Here is a 21,338-nt window from a genome sequence, read left to right on the forward strand (position 1 = left end):
GAAGACATCGGACAGTGTAAGACATGACAAAATAATAATAATTTATAAATTATCAAGGTTTTGAGAAGGAATGGGGGAGGGAGGGGAAAGATTGAGGAGCTGATACCAAGAGCAAATGTTTTGAGAATGATGATGGCAACAAGTGTACCATTGTGCTTGACGCAATGGATGTATGTGTGGATTGTGATAAAATGATTTTAAAATATATGTATATTTGTCATTTGACACATCTGACTTGTTACCATCGATGTAACACCTAAGATTCCTTCATATCATATCTTAAGACCAAAGCTACTCTGCTTGCAGCCTACCAAGGTGCTTCCAAAGGTAGATCATATCAAGCCGAATGTGCCTCTCTCTCAGGTGCTGGGAAGTACCTCGCCGTCGCATCCCATGACAGCTTCGTGGACATATACAACGTGCTGAGCAGTAAACGAGTAGGAATCTGCAGAGGGGCCACGAGCTATATAACCCACATTGACTGGGATCTAAGAGGTGAAAACATAACTCACTCACTACTCGATCAAGTTGCCGTTGCTATTTTAGAGGAACAGGAAGCGATTTTAAAAGATATTGTTAAAAACCCCAAGGCATGATTCTCAAAATTATTTTCCACTAGCTTACGTTCCGCATCGAATCAACCAACCCTGTGGCAGTCAGACTTTTCATCCTTCACCCAATACGATTCTCAGGGGAGTCCATCAAGTGATGACGGGACCATGACACAGTGGAACGATTTAAATTCTGCACAGAGATCATGTCCTGTGAGGAAAAGGCCCTAGTTTCTGTCGGATTAATTTGGTATAAATAGTAACTTCAACTCTGGAAAGACTATTAATGAGGAGTTGAAGAAGAAGAAAGTTCGCTCTGCATTGTTAAGTATAAAATATGTTCTCCTAGATAGGGCCATGATTGCACAGAAGACAGAGCTTCATGGGTATTTGGGGGTTTTAGTATATGATTATGCCAGTTCCCGTCTGTGGGGATTTAATCAAGAAGCATGAATTTTAATCAGTTTGAATAAATAGCAAATACTTAAGTGCTCCCTTTTAAGAGAGTGTGTTTTATTTATTCATCGAAATGAATCTAGATTTGCAAATTAAGAGGTTTCCCCAAATATAGTTAGACAAAATATTTACAGTTATCTTTTACAAAGTGCTGCAACATTTTTTTCTGTGTATGAAGAACAGCAGAAAGTGTTTTCTCGCATGTCCCCGTATTTTGCGTTGCAGATACTGCATTAAAAAACCCAGAAATATGAAGGTGTGTGACCACCGTCCATCCACCAAACCCGTCGGGTGTCAATCTCCCGACACCATGTGCTCCCTCTGGGTCTCTCTGTCCCACTTGGGTCACACTCACGCGATTTCACTTTTTCATCCTGGCCTTGCACACTCAGCGGACTGCCTTACAGTTGACACATGACTTAGAGATGCACTGGGGCACAACAACAAGAAAATCCCGTGCAACTCCCTTTCTTGCTACCTGCCTGTTCCTGGCAGGCCACCACCAGACAGGAATGGCTCCAAGGTCCACCCGTAGATCCATACACACCATCTAAACCACTTGAGATTTTGATTACTTAATTCTATGGCGACTGAGAAAACGAAATGCCCTCACTGCATGTGGACTGCTGAGAAAGATGGGGTTTGAAATCTAAGTTTCTTTTTCCCCATAAGATTTCAGCCCCAGGTGAGAGTCATACTTATTTGTGGATTACGTTTGGATATGTATGAAGCTAAATGTGCTTCCCACATATAAAAATGGGCTTCCTACATGTAAATCTGGATTTATATCTCTGTATTTGTATTTTGTTTTCTTTTTGAAGGAAAGCTTTTACAAGTCAACACTGGTGCTAAAGAACATTTATTCTTCGAAGCCCCCAGAGGGAAAAGGCAAGCGATTCCCAGTGTGGAGGTAGGAAGAGGGTCATGTTGGTCACCTGATAAGTCAGAGTGGTTGGAATCTGGACACCAAACTCCCTCCCTGTAGTGACTTGCAAATCCTGTTTCTCAAGTTACTTACATTGTAGGTACTCTCTGAGTGTGTTTACTTAACTGGGCAAGAATACACCAATGGGTAAGGAATAGAGAGAACTTAGAGCTAAAACAGAACCGAATATACTCGAGTATAAGCCGGCCCGAATATCAGCCGAGGCACGTAGTTTTACCACAAAAACTGCATTAAAAATGTGCTGGAAAACTCGGCTTATACACGTGTATACATGGTACTTCCTTGATCGTGTGAAGGAGGAGGAGGTCGTATTTACGATGACTGTGCTCAGCATCTAGTGCTCACAGTGGAGAGGCAATCTTGTATCTTGAATAGTATTAAGGTCAAATTCTTCTGCCGAACTCTGGAAGCTTCAAAACCTCTGCACTGATTTGAGTTGCAGAGAGAGGATCCGTAGCTGGTTGCGTTAACCTGGGCCCCTAATGAATAGATACCCTTATAATGGTAGTTACCGGTTTCGGTTCAGGTTGCCCTGACAGTGTGTTGTTTTGTTTTCCTCCCTAGGTAGAAAAAATTGGCTGGGTCTCATGGACAAGTGTGCTTGGTTTATGCTGTGAGGGGATTTGGCCGATCCTTGGGGAAGTCACAGACGTTACTTCCGCTTGCCTCACCAATGACAAAATGATCCTCGCTACCGGGGATGATTTGGGATTTGTGAAGTTATTTCGATTTCCCGCGAAAGTATGTGCTCTTCTTTAACTTTCTTAATAATGGGAGTGCTGAAACAGGACTGAGGTCTTGCCACTTCATAGTGTTTCATTATTGTGATAGGAAATGCTCAGAATTTGTGTTTCCTCCTCTTGGCATCCTCTCACTAGCTTTTACCTAGGAAGGATTATCATTTATGAACCCTTGGCTTACGTTCAGGAACCCTGGTGGCACCGTAGGTTAAGCATTTGGTAGGTGGTTCAAACATACGAGCTACTGCGCGCAGAAAGACAGCGCTCTCTGCCCCATCAAGTGTACAGTCTCAGAGACTCCAGGGCACAGTTCTGCTCTGCCCTCCCAACTCTGCTGCATACAGGGGGCTGTGCCTCCCTCTTGTACAGCACCGCTCCATCGCTCCATCGTGAGTCGTCGGAATCTCCCTTCACTTGAAATTAACGATGTTGATTTCGTGTGATACATGCTTTCATTTTGCTGAAACCGAGACGCACAGGTTCCCTGGATTGCCGCAAGAAGTCTGTGCTGCCGTGGGCTGTGCAATGGCTTGAATCTCTCAGCACTTGCCTCTGTTCAGATGACTGCACTACCACGGCTCGTGGGTCAGGAAGTTATTTCGCTTTACCCCAAGATGAAACGTCCATATAATGTCCAGCTGCGTCTACTTCTTACCGATGTCCTCAATTAAGGGTTGTATATTAAAATCGTGACATGATGATAAACCTAGTCTGAAATAGGGCCCTGAAATCATATGATGGTTTCAGCAGCTGATCATCTTCAAACCTGCTCACATGTTCTCACATCAGCACTGAAATGAAAACACAGGTTTAACAATTCTCACAGGAAACTCAGATCCCCAAGAAGATGTTCAGATCCACTCAGTAGAGTCTTAGTGGATAAGAACATGTGTGAAACATTTTGTTGTTCCAGTTACTCACTTCCAGAATGCCAGATGACACAAGGTCACAGCAATGCCCCCTATGGTGTTGACCTGCATCACTGTGGCAAAAAGCTCAGCAGCCTAGGAAAACTGCCTCCTGTGGGGCTCTGACAGCAGAATCCCCTCATTTCAGAGTTTACGTTCCCAGAGAGTCCCTGATCCGCCTGTCACTGCACTTTGCTTATCTAAGGAAGCTCTTCACCCCTGGACACGTCCTCCTCAGCCCTGTGTGTGATACGCTGTTCCGAAATGTAGTCCCATAACTCTGTCATGCTATTTCTAGATGTAACAGCTGCTGTTTCGATGACTTGGGGTTTTCTTGATGTCGACTCCCCATGGACAACGCTTATAGCTAATTAAGGTGTAAGATATTTGCTTGGGTGTATACCAAAAGGACTGATGAGTTTTGCGTGTGTGTGACTAGCCATGCTGTCCATGAGCATTTATATCCTAATGTTCTTATTGTGTAGTTCCCATAATCCTTGCATAATCATTGTCTTTCACTGGTGAACATTTTGTGCGTTTTAAGGTTTTCATTACTATAAGTAAGTCTTATGGTATTTTTTTTGGCTACATAACATTTTCTTAGCATAGCTCCCTAGAAGGACAACCAGGGAGTCAAAGGTAAGAACATTTTAACGCATTTACTGCTAAGCGCCAACTTGGCTTCCAAAAAAAAAAGTTGTGCCCATGGTCCCATCATTGTGTGAAGCAATTGTTGTGTTCTGTCTTTACCAAATTTTGGACTTGTCCTTTATTCTAGTGTGCTTCATCAATTACGAGAAAAAACGTGAGCATCTGTTTATAAGTTGGGTCTCTAATGGCTCGTCTCCAAACAGACATTAGGAATGAAGTGCAAAAAAAAAATCTTAAACAACTGCAAGCTTTCCAACAATGACAGTTCCCAGTAAGAGGTTTTGTTTTGTTTTCCTCTTCAGGGAAAATTTAGGAACTTTAAGAGGTACGTGGCTCATAGTACACATGTCACAAATGTTCGCTGGATATACGATGACAGCATGTTGGTGACCCTGGGAGGCTCCGATATGTCCTTGATGGTGTGGACCAACGAAACGGAGGGCTACCGAGAAAAGAGGTCTTGTGATAGTGAAGAATCCGATGTCGATTCTGAGGAGGATGGGGGTATGTCATTGTTGGGTATTTCATGTCAGCATGGCTAGAGACACACCTCTAGCAGAACGGGGTTTCGTTGGTGCCCAGCAGATCCAACAGGAAAGGAGCCCGTGTGAATCATTGGGCTTCTCGGGTTTTTGTTCCACTGGGCACCACCATGGATCTTGTAGCCCCAGATTCAAAGGGTGGCCTCTAGCAGTGGCTGAGAGAGTTGTCACCTGCAGATGCAAGCCAATCGTATTTTGAATGAGGATTATTCAGATGCATTGTATAATACTGAACTGCGAATCAAAGCATTTTGATTTACCCGCCCCCACCCAGATATAGCAATATCAGCTCATTATAGGAAAACTAGGCAATACAGTTTGCTGCAAAGAAACGTAGTCCCTTTGACCACTCTGAAGCAATTTCTGTTAGCACGTGGGGGACTATCCTTAAGGCCACATGCATTTATTTATACAAAGTATTTCGATAAAAAAATGACCATATTGAGCTGATCGTTCTACCCATTGGTGCTGCTGCATAAGGGGTCTGGTACACATTGGCTTGCTAACTGCACAGTGGTGATTCAGACCTAGCAGCTGCTCCGTGGAAGAAAGAAGCCACTTTCTGCTGCTGTAACGATCAACAGCCTGGGAAACCCGAGGCTGGGTTTTGCTGAGTTCGAACAGGCTCAAGGCTAAGGGGGTTGGTTTTGGTGAGTATTACTTAACAAAGCTCTGAGAACATCATTATGTTCCATTAAGTATTCTGCACCATCTTTAACTGCCTGCCTATTTCCCCAAAATTAGACTAGAGTGCAGTTCATTTAACTTATTTTGTCTTAAGCATCCTTGTACCCACCCAGTGTATAAACTCACACTCGATCTTCCTTGGCTGCCCCTCAGAAACATAATGTTTGCATTTTCACGGCAGGCTACGACAGCGATGTTACAAAGGAGAATGAAATCAGTTACACCATCAGAGCCTTAGCGACAAATATCCGTCCAATGTTCGGAACCAAGCCTCACTTACAGCAAAAAGAGCTCTCCGTAGACGAGAGGTAACTGTCAACTTTGATATTAGGCGAAGAAAAAGATACTGGTATTAAAGCCCAAATATATTATTTAACTAAATGGGTTACTTGCCAAAACTGTATAGCATGACAACACAAGAAGCTGTGTAGCTCCCGTGCTTCAGACGGTCCCTGGTACCACCTGGATTACACGCTTGTCTTTAAACCCTTTCCAGTGACACTTGGGGAATGATGCTATAGACACAATCTATATGATTAAAGTAATCTTTCTGGCTAATGTTTATATATGGGTGTGATGGGGCTGGAGGAGATCATAAACATTCAGTCTAATGCCAAGTGCTTTTGAGAAAGCCCCAGAGCAGAGGAATGGTGAATTTGGAAAGGGAATTGGTACACACATCCCTCTACCCAAAGATAATCCTTATCCCAAAATGTTTTCAAAACAAGCAAGTTTGAGGTGTGATGGCCCTCTTATGAGGACATCATACCTTGGTTTATAACCTACAAGTTTTAAAAATGTTAAAATAAGGATATGTGTGCAGCGGTTTTATGGGGAGAGGTCATTTTTTAAATCCCCAGGTGCTTTTAAAATTCCTTAGGGAAGAGGGGCAACAGTAAAGGGTCCTGTCCTTCAGTGAAGGGCATGGGGTTCCGGCACAAAGGGGGGTTAAGAAAGGATGGAGGGAAAATTATCCCAAGACAGCAGTGGAATGTTAGGAACACGCGGAGCCTCTCCTGCTGCAGAAGGCTACAATGGGCCACATTTCACTCTGGAACGTGGGGAGGGGGTTGGAGGGAAAGGTTAGCAATGAGGACGAGTGCCTTCATAGTTGGACATGGTTCGTGTTACATGCAAGTGACACGACAGTGCACAGGGTAGTGCTAGACCTTTGGGATTCTGCTCAGCAGACACGATGCCACAGAAAGCATTCGCAGGAGAGCACTGCTTTGCCCCCGTCTTCCTTCCATAAAAGGAGTGTGAACTAGAAGTTAGTGACGGGGAGCAGGAGTACCGCAGATTGTGTTAACTCAAGTGGCCCCCAAGATCCACAGGAAGTTCCAGGGGTGGTGCTGAGGCTGAGATGCCCACAGAGCTCCTCCTCTGCCAGGTGTGCCCGCTTGTGGATGGTACATGCCTCAGGTACTAGCCACGAGGGCCAGCTGGGGGAAAGGCCAAGGCTGATCATACTCCAGTCTAAACCCCTGCCCACGAGTCAAGGTTGGAGGGACTGGGTACAGGGCAGCATCATAACGCTGCAAAGGGCTTGGTTTGGGGAGTCTGACTAATGCAGTGGTTCTCAACCTGTGGGTCGCGACCCCCAAAGGGGTCGCCTGATTCATAACAGTAGCAAAATGACAGTGATGAAGTAGTAACGGAAATAATTTTGTGGTTGGGGGGTCACCACAACATGAGAAACTGTATGAAAGGGTCGCGGCGTTAGGAAGGTTGAGAACCGCTGGGCTAGAAGGTTGGATGGGTATAAGCATGATCCCAAAGGCAATGAAAGTTGAGAAGTATGCCTTATGACCAATTTGAAAGTATTTGTAAGGAAATCACATGATTTGCGTAAATAATTGTTTTCATGTTTTAAAGAAAATATACCACTGCTATCAAAGGAGAACCAAAATTCTTTATGCTGAATCATCCTCAAAATTTTCCCTCCCTACTCAAAAGGAAAGTGTTTCTGATGACAATTGATAACTTTACTATATTTGGTTGACATTTTGGTGAGATATTTTTTTCTTAAATAACTTAAGTTTCATATTTATCCTGTTATATAAATGTTCCATTAGCAAATCTTGATATTCCATTAAATGCCCTTCGAACTTTCCTCCAGAGGCAGAATTTTTTTTAATATTCAAAACAATTTGACTTAAAACGTAGCTATTTGGTGTTTACTTACAAGGTTCACAGGTCGCTTTTATTCTGCTTAAATAAATGCTACATTGTTATTGGTCATCGGTTTGCTTACCTGTTTCCTGGTTTCTCTCCCTCGCTCCTTTTGAAGGCAGGGGATAGTAAGGTAAGTGTTTTCGTCGGGAAGTTCCTTTGGTGTTTGTTTTGTTTCGATGTTATCCATGTTTTGATGCTATTTCAAGGTGTTGATGTTGCCTGCCCATGCCACAGTGAGCTGCCTTTCTCCAGAGAGAATGACTGAATTAGTGTGAATCCCCGAGAACTTGGCTTCGGAATACAGTATGTGGTGTTCTTGTGAGGGACTTCGCGATGATCGTGTGGTTTACAAAGAGTAACAAACGCCTATGGATGCAGGTACAGTTCTAGGGCCACTGCCCTGGCACTGTGGTCAGAATCAAGGAGCAGCTGAGCCTCTTCATGGAAGCGCGCCTTGCTCAGCCACCTGGGAGCTGCAGGTGCGGTGCCTGCCTTTCAGCAGTCAGCTGGCCGCCAGCAGAACCCGCTACTGGCCTTCATGAGTTGACTACCTCACCCTCAGGATGACAGACACTCAAATTGTCTTCTCAGTACCTGTAACATAGTTTTCCAAGCCAGCCATACCTCTGAATCTTTGCCGTTTGGTGCCAGGCAAAGTGAGGGGCTCTTTGCTTAGTTTGTAGGGAGGGTTGGTGGCGTAGTGGTTAGGTGTTGGGCTGCGAATCACCAAGTCAGCAGTTCTAAACTACCAGCCACAAAGATGAAGCTTTCTACTCCCAAAAAGTTCTAGTCTCAGAAACCCATAGAAGCAGCTCTGCCCTGTCCTTCAGAGCCCTAGGAGTCAACATTGACTCACTGGCAGTGAGTTTGGTTTGAGTTTGGTGGTTTGTGGGAGGAACCCTGGAGATGTAGTGAGTTACACATTGAGCTGTGAGCCACAAGGTCAACAGTTTGAACCCAGCATCTGTTCCCCAGGAGAAAGATGAAGCTGTGTACTCCTAAAAAGATGTAAAGTCTCAGAAACCCAATGGGGCAGGTCTGCTCTGTCCTGTAGGATCATCGAGTTGGGAATTCGCTCAGTATGATGATCTCGGTTTGGTTGTGTGGTGGTTTGCAGGCCCCGTGAAGCTCTTCTGTTGCGAAGCCTGGAATGGTGTGCTATCGGGGACCTTCTCTCTTGTTTTTCCTAAATCCATGAGTGGATAAAAATGGAAAAGCGTGAGCACAGCAGAATGATACAACAGCATTACATTTCAGAGGAGTCCTGTCCACTCTGCATTGTCAAGACCAAACCGAAACCAAACGCGCTGCCATCAAGTCCGTTCTGACTCAGTGACCCTGTAGGACAGAGTGGAATTGTCACTCTGTGTTTCCAAGATGATAGCTTTTCACAGGAGTGAAATTTCCCTCTTTCTCCTCTGGGGCAACTGGTGGTTTCAAACTGCAGACCTTGTGGTTGGCAGGCTAACCAGTGACCTCTAGGGCTCCTTCTTCAAGGGAGGGATGTGAAAGTCGTAAGGTTTGAATTGCTCAGAAGCTTGCTTCTAGTCCACAGTATAATGTCACTTGTAAAAGGGTCCATGGGATCTTACTCTGTTTTAACGGTAGCACCCAGACCAGTCTGATACCTAGGGTAGCTGACTTAGAACCAACCTGGGTTGGAAAGGTGACACTGAGTGTTTACAGTGCCTTTACGAGGCTCCGGGCCAAAAGAGAAGGCCCCTCCATGAGATGGATTGACACAGTGTCTGCGACAGTGGACCCATATACAATGGAGCGGGTGGTGTAGGACTGGGTGGTGTTTCATTCATGCTAGCAGTCAGAACCGACGTGACAACACCTAAGAAAAGGAGCCGGATGAAGAAAGGCAGGAAGCCATGGCATGTAAGGGTTTAGTGCTCTGGAAAGCATTTGTTTGAAAACGAGACAACCACGTGGAACGCCAGGTGCTGACTTGGGTGTGAATGACTCAGACTGTTCGGGTCCCTCTGTCGTGCCCACGTGCTCCCGACGGAAAGCTTGGAGCTTCCAGTCCACCCAGAGGTCCCTGGGCAGAAAGGCCTGGTAATTACTCCCACCCCAAACCAGCCAGTGGAGCCCAGGTCTGCTCTGAAACACACAGGCCACCACGCCTCAGACCAGACGGACTGGTTGTCCCTGCAATCAGCGTCCCGCAGTTTGAAGACCTCTTGCCAGCGGAGTCTAGGGGCGAGTTTGGGGATGCAGAGGAGATTCCGAAGGAGGTGGAGTGGGGGAGTAATGAGACACTCCCGATGCCTTCTTATTTGCCCCGCCATTTTCAGGGGGACACGTGTATGGTGCCTTCATAGTCCCCCAAGATGGGAAGGCCAGCATGGTTTCATAATCCTCCCTTTTGTTGGTCAGCGTGGGGCCACTTACACGCCCTGGACCGTTTCCTTACGAGCAGTCCTGGGCGCCAGCCTCATAGATTAGTCTTGACACGGTCTGCTGCCTTGTGGAAGAACAGTTATGTCCACCTGGATTGTGTGGAATTCAGACTACTGCCGAAAAGTAAGGAGGCTGAGCCTTACCAGGTACAACCAAGAACACAGCGATGAATTTGGATCCATTAAACTTTTCCATTGTTTTTCATCTAAGTGGCTGCCATGAATGGATTAGTTTAGACCCTCTCTTATGGGGCCTGGATCCAACACAAATTGGCTTTTAGTAACTGCAGTATCGATTATCTTCACTAACTTTGTGAACATGCTGTTTCGGGAAGGACTTTGCTAGTGTTTCCCACTGAAATTTGTGTTGTAATCTTTTCTCTTCTTTACTACCTGCTGCCAAGGGGTTCCAGGTAATCCTCTCTCTCTTTTTTACATCATTTTATTGGGGGCTCGTACAACTCATCACAATCCATCTATCCATCCATTGTGTCAAGCACATTTGTACATTTGTTGCCATCATCATTCTCAAAACATTTGCTTTCTGCTTGAACCATTGGTATCAGCTCATTTTCTCCCTCCCTCTCCCCCTCTCATAAACCCTTGATAATTTAGAAATTATTTTTGTTTTGTCATATCTTGCACTGTCCAGCATCTCCCTTCACCCACTTTTCTGTTGTCCGTCCCCCAGGGAGGAGGTTATATGTAGATCCTTGTAATTGGTTCCCCCTTTCCACCCCACCCTCCCTCTACACTCCCAGTATCGCCACTCTCACCACTGGTCCTGGAGGGTTCATCTGTCCTGGATTCCCTGTGTTTCCAGTTCCTATCTGTGCCAGTGTACATCCTCTGGTCTAGCCGGTTTTGTAAGGTAGAATTGGGATCATGATAAGGGCGGAGGTGGGGGCGGGGAAGCATTTAGGAACTAGCGGAAAGTTGTATGTCCAGGTAATCCTCTCTTGTCTGTGCTTACTAGGCCTCCTTTTGTTTCTGTCATTTTTATGTTTATCATGAATGAGCTGTGTCCTTTGCCTGTAGTCAGTTCTCATGGCCCCACCCCACCCCCACTCTCGGTATTAGCATCCCCGAAGTGAACAACCAGAGCCCTGGTGGTGTTGGGCTGCTATCCCCAAAGTCAGCAGTTCTAGACCACCACCGCTTCTCCGGAGAAAGACAAAGCTTTCTATTCGTGCAAAGAGTTAGTCTCGGAAACCCACAGGGGCAGTTCTACCCTGCCCTACAGGGTCGCTGTAAGTCAGAATCAACTCAATGGCTGTGGTTTTGAGAAGTGAATGGCATCCTTATTAGTGGATCTATAAGTAACAACATTGCAAAAATGTTACCCGTTTAACTTGTGTAACTTCACAAGTCATATCATATTTTAAACAACAAAACGACTTATGTAAATGATCTTGACACAATTAAAATATTCCCATCTATTGCAAAGGATTGCACAGATAAAAATGTTACTGTTCGTGTGTTTGGAGTGCCATGCAAGCTCTCAGGCACTAACATTGAATAAAGTCACAAACAGCATTGACCAGGGGAAACGCCACAGCTTCTCTCTTGCTGTGAACATGTCCCAGTAGAAGTATTTTACATGGTAAATAGTATAAATTTAGTTCTGTTTTTGTTTTATTTTGTTTACTCACGACCATTCAAAAGCATGCATGAGGAAGATTTGAAGGAACATTTCTGAGACAATTTTAATTCTTGATAAGTTCATTCCATCTCTGTGTCACCCATCAATCTGTGTCCCATACAGTTTATATTGTATATTGATCAAATGGATCTGAAATTCCATTAACTCTCAATTGCATTTTTCCACAAATTTCTTATAGGGCCCCCTTTATGGCATCATCAAGATCTAATGCTGCTTTTACTTTGTAGAGCTGTCTAGCTTTAAAATCATTTTTGAAGGGGCTTATAGATATTTATGTCTTTAATGTCACTTGATTTTTCTTAAGTGTTGGATATTTTCCCACAGTAATTGGCCTTTCTCACTCTCTGACTTAGTAGCTACTAAATGAACACCAACCTCTTATCGCTTTGAACTGAATACTGTTTTTGAAAATGAAATGAAGTTTCAGAGAAGACCCTCCCTATCTAAATGATTCAAATTGTGAGCATTGAATGGGATGCCTGAGCCTGGTGGTGCCGGGGTTAAAGCGCTGAGCTGCAAACGGAAAGGTTGGCAGTTCGAACCCCCAGCCTCTCTGTGGCAGAAACCCAGTCTGCTCCCATATAGATCATCCCTCTTGTAAGACGGCCGCTCGATAACATGGGCTCCAGGGCCAAGGCTATAACTGGGCAAAGAATAAGGGAAGGGGCAGAGTTGGCAGCCATCGCCGTGGTAATGCCCATTTCCAGAGTCTGGGATGGTGTGGGGCTCTGTGACTGGAAGATGTCTTGCTTGAGTAGCTGGCCGTGGTGACTAACAATGCTAGAGACCTGGGACAGAGGAGACAAACGGCAGGAAGGAGCAGGTGGTCATGAGCTAGGAGGTGTAGACATTTCCTAGAAATGCTGTCACCAGCCAAGCAGAGTGCAGAGTACCCCACCCGGTGGAAGACAGGCGTTGGGATGTGTTGAGTGGACAAAGCGAACCTTCGAATTGGTTTACGAACCCCCTGCTCCTGGGCTGTTTCAGGGATAAAACACCCACTGAGGAAAGGCAAAGGAAAGTTCTGGTGTTTTCTTCCCACCTACGTTCAGTAGAGCGCTCCGTCTCATGAGGACACGGGACGGCCAGCCAACATCCCTCCTGAGGGCAGGGGTGGGAGGCTCAGGGAGGGTGCTTGGCGCCTCACCTCACTCCCACTTCTCTGTTTCAGGCCCCCCGTGAGCAGGGCCCCGCCACAGCCAGAAAAACTCCAGACAAACAATGTCGGCAAGAAAAAGAAACCCATAGAGGTGGGCAGAGACACTCCCATCGTTGGCTCGTGTCTAGAATGTGCTTCCTTATCGAAAGCAGCCAGATCTCATCATTCCTTGTGCAAAGAAGCTGATTGACTCGTCTGTTTTGTTTGGTTATATAAAAAGTGTTTGCTTCACCAGTACCCAAGATTGCATTTTGAATCGTTAGTCTCTGTTCCCACCAAGTTTTGTGTTGCCGTTGTGTCCATTGTCTTTGACTTTTCCATGAAAAAAAAAAAAGCGCTGTATTGACCTGCCTCCCAGAGAACGTCGAGACCCAGAAACACAGAGAGGTTGTGTTGCTGACAGAAGCACAGCCATCCGCGCTGTGCCTTCTCCCTCGTGGTTCGCCTCATAAGTTGAAGGTGGCATGCGGATGTTGGCTCGGGGTTTTACCCGGGCTTGTGTGTGTCCTGCCAGGGCCAGGGAAGGCTCTGTGTCTCTCCGGGTCTCGGTTCCCAACCAAACTTTCCACAATAACAGCTATTGTGGAACGCGGTTTACCCCCAGTTCTGTCTGCAGATCAGATACCAGCCTAACGGTAACTAAAGTTCTGGCTTTCGGATGGCATTATGCTTCACTCTTTCCTAAACTTTCCTTCCGGGAGCGGATCCATCAACGATACACCCAGGCACTGACAGGTGTTTCTCAAGTGCCCGGACTCTGTATTTCAGCTCTCTCCAAAGCAGGGCGTGTGGAGAAGTAGGTCTGGCTTACCTTTGGGTTTCAAGTTTGTCACCCAAAAAAACGAGTCCTCTGTTTTGACAACAATGTCAAATCTTTATACTGTGTCTAAAACAAGCTAAGGGTGAGTGTTCAGATGTGGGGAAGAATACCACTGTGTGATGCTTGTACCATTATTGTTCCAGGACCTGGTGCTGGAGCTTGTGTTTGGCTATCGAGGCCGAGACTGTAGGAACAACGTGCACTACTTAAATGACGGTGATGACATCGTTTATCACACGGCATCGGTTGGAATTCTGCATAACGTTGCCACAGGTCAGGAAACCTGATTCTCCACACACACTGCTTTCTGATACATTTTATTTAGAAACTTAAACGTATTCTTGGAGCCTTTCTACTAAAGCTACAAGTAATAGCTGCAATGGATCAGTCTACAATCTCAGTGTTACGTACTGTAGCACTTCCTCGTAATAGTTCAGGCCCTCTTAAGCAACTGTAACACAGCAGAAAAACCCATCATGCAAAGTGCTCATGGATTTCTACTAGCGTGGAGGTTTACTGTGTGTTGAAACTGTGTTTTGTAATGAAACCAATTCCCCATCACGGCATCATGAAAACAAATGGTGTCTCTCGCATGGTGATCGGGTGATGGTCGGGCAGAGTGGGCGTTCTTCCTGAGCCTTGGAAAGCCCAGGAAGACAGTTAGACAACTGCTAGGCTGCCTCTCTGCTGGTGGTACCTTGCTTGATCCAAGAAGATACATAAACATCAAGAACTATATTCCTGACTGATGAGGTCGTTGGGAGCAAAGAGAGTTTTTTTTAAGTCATTTGATGACCACGATGTGATAGTTTTGAACTGCTGACCTTGCAGTTATCAGCGCAGCGCATCACCACTGGGCCAGCGGCCATGCGTCCTTAATTTTGAATTCTGCAATATCGCATGTAATATTGCAAACTAGATCAAGTCTAAAATGTAAGTCCGCTGTTCCTGATGTTCCTCCTGATCCCTTCACACACACACACACTCACACACACACACACACACACACACAGCTTCACTTTCATTCATCAACGTGGTCCTTCTGCTTTCGTTTCCCAGGGAGTCGCCAGGAAACCCTCTAACAGAAATCACTGGCAGTCTCCCACCTAAACTCGAGGCCATTTAAAAAGTTCTGCTTCAAGAGAAGATCCTCTTGGTTTGAGGCTTGAAGGGCCCTTCAAAGAATGAGAAAGCGCAGGAAAGACGAAGGACGGGAGTGTAGGACAGAGGGAACTCTCTGGCACGGGCGGCCCTTCTGGGTGCTTCTGGGGGGCTCCTGGCGGCCTGCCATTGTGCGGTGTGCGTGGGACTGCCAGCTGTGGGGTCTGCAGCCACTTCTCGGGAGAAGCACGAGCCGCTCCCTTCCCATAAACAGTTACCGTCTCGGAAGCCCCCGGGCAGCTCTACTGTGACTTGTGGGGTCGCTATGCGCTGGAATCCACTCGAGGGCAGTGAGTGTGGTTTTTTGGAACAGGTCTGGGATCCTTGCTCTGTTCACAGTCAAAGACCCATGGAAGTATGAGCTAGTGCTGAAAAGACAGCCTTCCAACCACTTACCTGACGGGTGCCATGTGCCCCCGAGGACACTGGTTGCTTCTGCCCAAACTCTCACTGCATCTTGATGCCTGATATTTGTGATACGCGGGACATTCAGCCTTGTGTGACATGGTTTAAGAGCCCCGGTCGCATAGGGCTTCCGAGTCGGGCTGCTAAGCCAACGACCTGCAGTTTGAAACCACTAGCTGCTCCTCAGGGGAAGACGGGCTTGCGCCTTCTATCAAGAGTGCCAGTCTCGCAGACCCACAGGGCAGTTCTGCCCTGTCCTCTAGGGCCACTGTGAGTGGCTTTGACTCCACCGCAGTGAGTTAAATGACAGTTTCTTCTTTTAAGTGGGCTATCCTGATAGGCTTCTGATGCATTCTGCAAATGTACTCATGTTCAGTGCTCCAAAACCACATGTTAAGTAAGCCAGGAAACTGAACAGAGCAGCTTGCTATGTTGAGTAAGTTGCCTTTGGTTGTCATGTATACATTCTCCAGCTCCTTTTTCAAATTCTTCTGTTTACAGGGACGCAGAGCTTTTACCAGGAACACAGCGACGACATTCTATGCCTCACTGTAAATCAGCACCCGAAATTCGTCAACATAGTGGCAACTGGCCAAGTAGGTATGTTTCTGTATTTTAAAAAAGAAACAATTTGAAGCGTTTATCTTGATCATGTAACTTTAGTATCTTAGGAAGAAACAGTGTAAGATCGGCATACCGGAAGCTTACTTAGTTTAAATGATCAGTCACTTTCTTCTAATCATCCTTCGTTCACGTTGGCGGCCTGACTTGGTTCAGGCGATTCCGAATTTAAACTACCTTGCGGTAGCTGATGTAGCTGGATTGTGCGGACATTTCTGGGCAAAGGTTCCATTCCTTAGTGTGTGAGGCAGCCGGGAAGGATCTGAACAGGAGGGGTAAATAGGGGGAGACGAGAAGTCACGAGGCCAAGACAGCAGAACCCCGTTTCAGTCAGGATAGCTACACTAGAAGAAAGGACTCGAGTCTGTTTCGTGTTGGTAAATCCCTCCCGCCTCTTTCCTTGTTTTTATTGACATTGATCTAAAATTCCCTGATTCGTAACTTTGTAGAAAACTGAAAGTTCATAACTCTACAATCAAAGGGGTGAGAGGTTTATTTATGACATATTTACCTGTCGGATCATTGATCCCTCTGGAAACTGCGGGAGCCCAACAGGGGCGAACAGAGCCTGCTCAGCTGCTTGCTGAAAGGTTGGTGGTTCGAATTCACCCAGTGGCCACACGAGGGAAAGAACGGGCAAGCTGCGCCCATAAAGATGACGGCCAGGAACATCCTATGGCGCGGTTTTCCTGTGTCACCCTGGGGTCGCCGTGCACTGGGGTCACTGACCGCTGCCAACGACAATAGGGGTACCACTTGTAAGAAATAGCCTTGGCCCATCCGCTGCCCACAGCTCCTGCATGATTTGTCAGAATGATAGAGATCACTGGTTGGTTGGCTCTCGGTGCCTCAAGGTAGCTTTCTAGGTGTCTATTTTTTTTCAAAGAAGATAATATAAATCTGTATATTGCACAAAAGTAGTTAAATGGATTAGTCCTGAAATTGGTTCTGGTTTGCTTGGTTCTATGGTTATTCGACCTAGATTCTTGGATTTTTTTCCCCCTTCCTGTAGCATTTTCTACTTTTAAAAGAAAACAGACCATTTATCTATTATATACAAAGGACTGTGGTCTTTGGCTATAAATGCCGAGGTCTAATTCCTGTTTAGTGTTAAAAGTCCAACTGTCACTGTGAGGGCTAAGTCTGCCACAAGCCATGATATTTTCCGTCACCTTTTATGGGTATAAAATCTGGACAAACGAGTAAGGCAGCCCAAGGGAGAAGTGATGCCTTTGAACGAAAGGCATTGGCAAAGAACAGTGAATGTAGAGGAGACGGCCGGAGAATGCACAAACCTGTCTGGGAAGAAGTGTAGCCAGGCTTCTTGGTGACATTTCATCTTGAGGACTGTGGACATGATCTCAGGAGGGGCCAGTCCTGAGAGAAGGACAGCATGCCTCCTAAAGGAGGGGTCAGTGAAAGAGGAAGACCCTCAATGAGACAGATGAGTCCAATGGCCACGATAGACCCAAACACAGCGGTGCTGCCCTGGGCAGTGTTTTGTTCTACCCAGAAGCCACTAGGGGTTGAAACTGGCGTGGTGGCACCTAATAACAGGAAGCCTGGTGGTGAAATGGTTAACGAGAAGGTCAATAATACGAAACCCACCCCACCCCCACCTGCCCATTCCCTACCTGGAAAAAAAGAGACCTAGAGGTTCCAATGAAAATGACGCACTGCCATCGAGTCTAACTCATAGTGACCCTGTAAGATAGAGTGGAATTGCGCCCTGGAATTCCCAAGACTGTAAATCTTGACTGGAGCAGACGACCTTGTCTTTCGCCCTTGGAGTGGCTGGTGGGTTTGGACCACTGACCACAGCACCACCGAGGCTCCGCTCATAAAGATTCCAAAACACTCCAACCTCATGCCATCGGGTTGATTACAACTCATAGCCACCCTCTATGACAACATAGAACTGCCTCCGTGGGTTTCTGAGACTGTAACTCTGTCATGGGAAAAGAACACCTCGTCTTTCTCCCTCAGAGGTGGCTGGTGGTTTCGAACTGCTTACCCTGTGGTTAGCAGCCCAACACAAAATCCCTACATCACCAGGACTCCCCTCATAAAGATGACAGCCTATAAAACCCTCTGAGGCAGTTCTGTTCTATCATACTGGGTCTTTATGGTGGCACACAGCAGTGGCGGCAACCCTGATTTGTGTGAACATTGTGAAAAATGCGGTCTTATTTCCACTGTGCATGAGGAGCAAGGCCCAGATTTAATGAAAGAGAAACTGTTGACAATCTGGCTATCAGAGCACTAACTCCGTGCCTCTTGGAACTTGGTGAATTGTTTAGTTCAATTTTACTGAGGAAATTCATTCATTATTGAGCACCTACCATTTGTGAGGTACTGTCTCCGTGCTTCAGAAACAAACAAAGCCCTGTATTTACTTTATCCTCTGGGCAAAGAATTCCAGAAGGTCTGTTCCTTGCTTCTTCTGAAAATTTAGGCTTGGTGATAGAAATGCTGCCGAAATCACGGGGTAGAATTTTGAAAGACCAGTAACTTCTTCCTTCCTGGAAACACATTTTTCAACAGTGTGAACAACTACACCCAGCCCAAATGCAAAGCAACACTAAGCTTTCCCAAACAAATCCACATATAAAGTAGTCACATTTGCATGCCAAACAGGATTGTTTTCTTGATATTCAAATCCAGACACACCTCATTAAGATAAAAAATAGTACAAAGAGGAAGAAATTCTGAAAAGTAGCTGAAGAGGTGCTGTAGGCTGATATTGGACTGTGAAAGGCAAGGCCAGCGGTTCAAACTCATGAGCCACTGTGCAGGAGAACGAGGAGACTGTCTACCCACATGAAGATCTGTGTTCACAGAAGCCCTGCAGAGCAGCAACCCTCTGTCCTGTTGACGGTCGCTATGCATCAAATTCAGCTTCACAGTGGATCTGGTTTGGTGTTGGTATACCAGATGAAAAACACAGAAATCAACTGTGCCTCTGTGGAAAACACTGTGGAGAGGCCGAATGTCATGAGTCAGAATAAGTCCCGGGGCTCCCTGCAGAACAGACTATCCATTCCTTCCGTGCATTTCAAGTGGAAGCTGAAAGATACTACAGCAAATCCCTGCTGGCAGAACTATGATCTTGAGTACGTTCCCCCTGAATTCGGAGAGCATCTCAAGGATGGATTTGACTCCTTGAACACGAATGACCAAAGACCAAATGAATGTTAGACAATATTCAAGGACAGCATGCATGAAGTGACGGTCATAAAAAGACAGGAAGGAAAGGAAAGACTTAAATGGAGGTTACAGGAACTATTATAAAGAAATGATTAAGCAAAAGGCTAAAGAGAAGATTTCAAAGTAGAAGACAAAGTATTGTAACTAAATGCTCAAGGAATTAAACATCCAAAAGGAAATAATACTCAGCATTCCTCAAGATGAAAGTACTAAAGAAAGAATTAAAGTCTCCAGTTGCAATATTGAATAATTCTATGGACAAAATATTGAACAGCACAAGAAGCACCAAGGAAAGATGGAAGACAGGCAGAGTCATTGTTACAACCCACCAGCCACTCCGTGGGAAAACAGATGAGGCTCTCTAGTCTTGTAAAGAGTTACAGTCTTGGGGCAGTTCCACCCTACCTACGCTACTGGGTCACTCAGTGGCAGTAAGTGTGGTTTGGGTTTGAGTACCCAAACATATCAGTTGATGTTCAATCACTTGAAGAGGTGGCATTTGATCAAGAACTAATGGTATTGGAAGAAGTCCAAACTACACTGAAGGCATTAGCAGAAACCCAACCCAACCCAAGCGCTCAGGAATTAAGGGAACACCACATGAGATGACAAACAGATGCCATGCGGGAAGCAGTCCTCTTGTCTGTGCCAAGAACTCTGGAAGACAGCGACATAACCACATCATGGGACAAGAGCCGTATTCATGCCCATTCCAGACACAGTAGCAGAAGGTGTCAATGGACACTATCGTTAATACCATGTGCAAATAAAATGTTGAAGACAATTCACAGATGGTTGCAACAGCACATCAACAGGGAGCCAGATTCAGAAGAAGACATGGGAACAAAGATACCATTGTTGATGTCAGATGGGTCTTCAGTGAAAGATAATACCAGAAAGGTGTTTATTGTGGGTATTGATCACACAAGGGCATTTAACTGTGCAGGTCATAACAAATGATGGATTGTCACTTTGCAAAGACAGGGAATTCCAGAACACTTAATTGTTAATCATGCAGAACGTGTACATAATCAAAGAGGCAGTTGTGTGAACTGAACAGGGAGCCACTCACTGCCTGGTTTCACATCAAAAGGAAAGCTATGTGTCAGGGTTGTATCCTTTCACCATAACTATTCGATCCATATACTGAGCAAATAGCCCAAGCAGTGGGAAGTCAGCATCAGGATTGGAAGAAGATTCATGAATAACACGACACAACCTTGCTTGCGGAAACTGTAGAACACTGGAAACGCTTCCTGATAACTGTCAAAGACTTCGGCCTTCAGTATGGGTTATGTCTCCACATGAAGAAGACAAGAATCCAAACAGGCAACAACATGCACAATAAATGGGGACAGGAGTGCCGTTATCAAGCATTTCATTTTACTTGGATCTAAATTAAGCTTGTGGCAGCAGCATTCAAGAATCAAATGATGTGCGGCCATCTAGCTGAGAAGCAACAAAGCCCACATGGAAGGAGCACACCAGCCTGTGTGCTCATGAGGTGTCGATGGAATCAGGTATCAGGCATCAAAGACCCAGAACAAACAATCATATCGATGTGAATGAGGGGGCGTGCAGAGCGGAGACCCAAGTCCATCTGTAAGCAATTGGACATCCCCTTACAGACGGGTCATGGGGAGGAGACAAGCCAGTCCAGGTGCAGTATAGCACTGATGAAACATACAACTTTCCTCTAGTCCTTTAACGCTTCCTGTCCCCCACTATCATGACCCCACTTCTACCTTACAAATCTGGCTAGACCAGAGCATGTACATCAGCACAGATAACAGCTGCAAACACAGGGAATCCAGGACAGATGAACCCCTCAGGACCAATATTTAGAGTAGTGATTCCAGGAGGGGAAGGGGAAGGTCGGGGGAGGAAGGGGGAACTGATCACAATGTTCTATATATAACCCCCTCCCTGGGGAACAGACAACAGAAAAGTGGGTGAAGGGAAACATCCGTCAGTGTAAGACATGAAAAAATAATCATTTATAAATTATCAAGGGGAAGGGAAGAATGGAAGGGGAGGGAGGGGAAAAATGAGCTGATACCAAGGGCTCATGTAGAAAGCAAATGTTTTAAGAATGATGATGGCAACAAATGTGCAAATGTGCTTGACACAATGGATGGATGGATGGATGGATGGATGGTGATAAGAGTTGTACGAGCCCCCAATAAAATGATAAAAAAGAATCAAATGATGTATCTCTTTGGGTAGATGTGCTGAGAA

The 21,338-nt window shown here is 45.7% G+C and overlaps 1 protein-coding gene across 1 annotated transcript in view; it reads left to right on the plus strand.

The window, feature by feature from the left end:
* EML5 (EMAP like 5) overlaps positions 1-21,338 on the plus strand; it is a 129,104-nt gene that overhangs the window by 81,272 nt on the left and 26,494 nt on the right. Inside the window, exons 22-31 of the mRNA XM_045287615.1 lie at positions 364-495; positions 1,829-1,917; positions 2,518-2,694; positions 4,555-4,756; positions 5,663-5,789; positions 7,772-7,786; positions 10,469-10,477; positions 12,899-12,977; positions 13,850-13,979; positions 15,774-15,872. Coding sequence (XP_045143550.1) covers positions 364-495; positions 1,829-1,917; positions 2,518-2,694; positions 4,555-4,756; positions 5,663-5,789; positions 7,772-7,786; positions 10,469-10,477; positions 12,899-12,977; positions 13,850-13,979; positions 15,774-15,872 — 1,059 coding nt within the window. The remainder of the gene's footprint in view (positions 1-363; positions 496-1,828; positions 1,918-2,517; positions 2,695-4,554; positions 4,757-5,662; positions 5,790-7,771; positions 7,787-10,468; positions 10,478-12,898; positions 12,978-13,849; positions 13,980-15,773; positions 15,873-21,338) is intronic.

The sequence above is a fragment of the Echinops telfairi genome, unplaced genomic scaffold (genome assembly GCF_000313985.2).
Source record: "Echinops telfairi isolate 266 unplaced genomic scaffold, ASM31398v2 ScPeMD7_18;HRSCAF=68, whole genome shotgun sequence".
Taxonomy (NCBI): domain Eukaryota; kingdom Metazoa; phylum Chordata; class Mammalia; order Afrosoricida; family Tenrecidae; genus Echinops; species Echinops telfairi.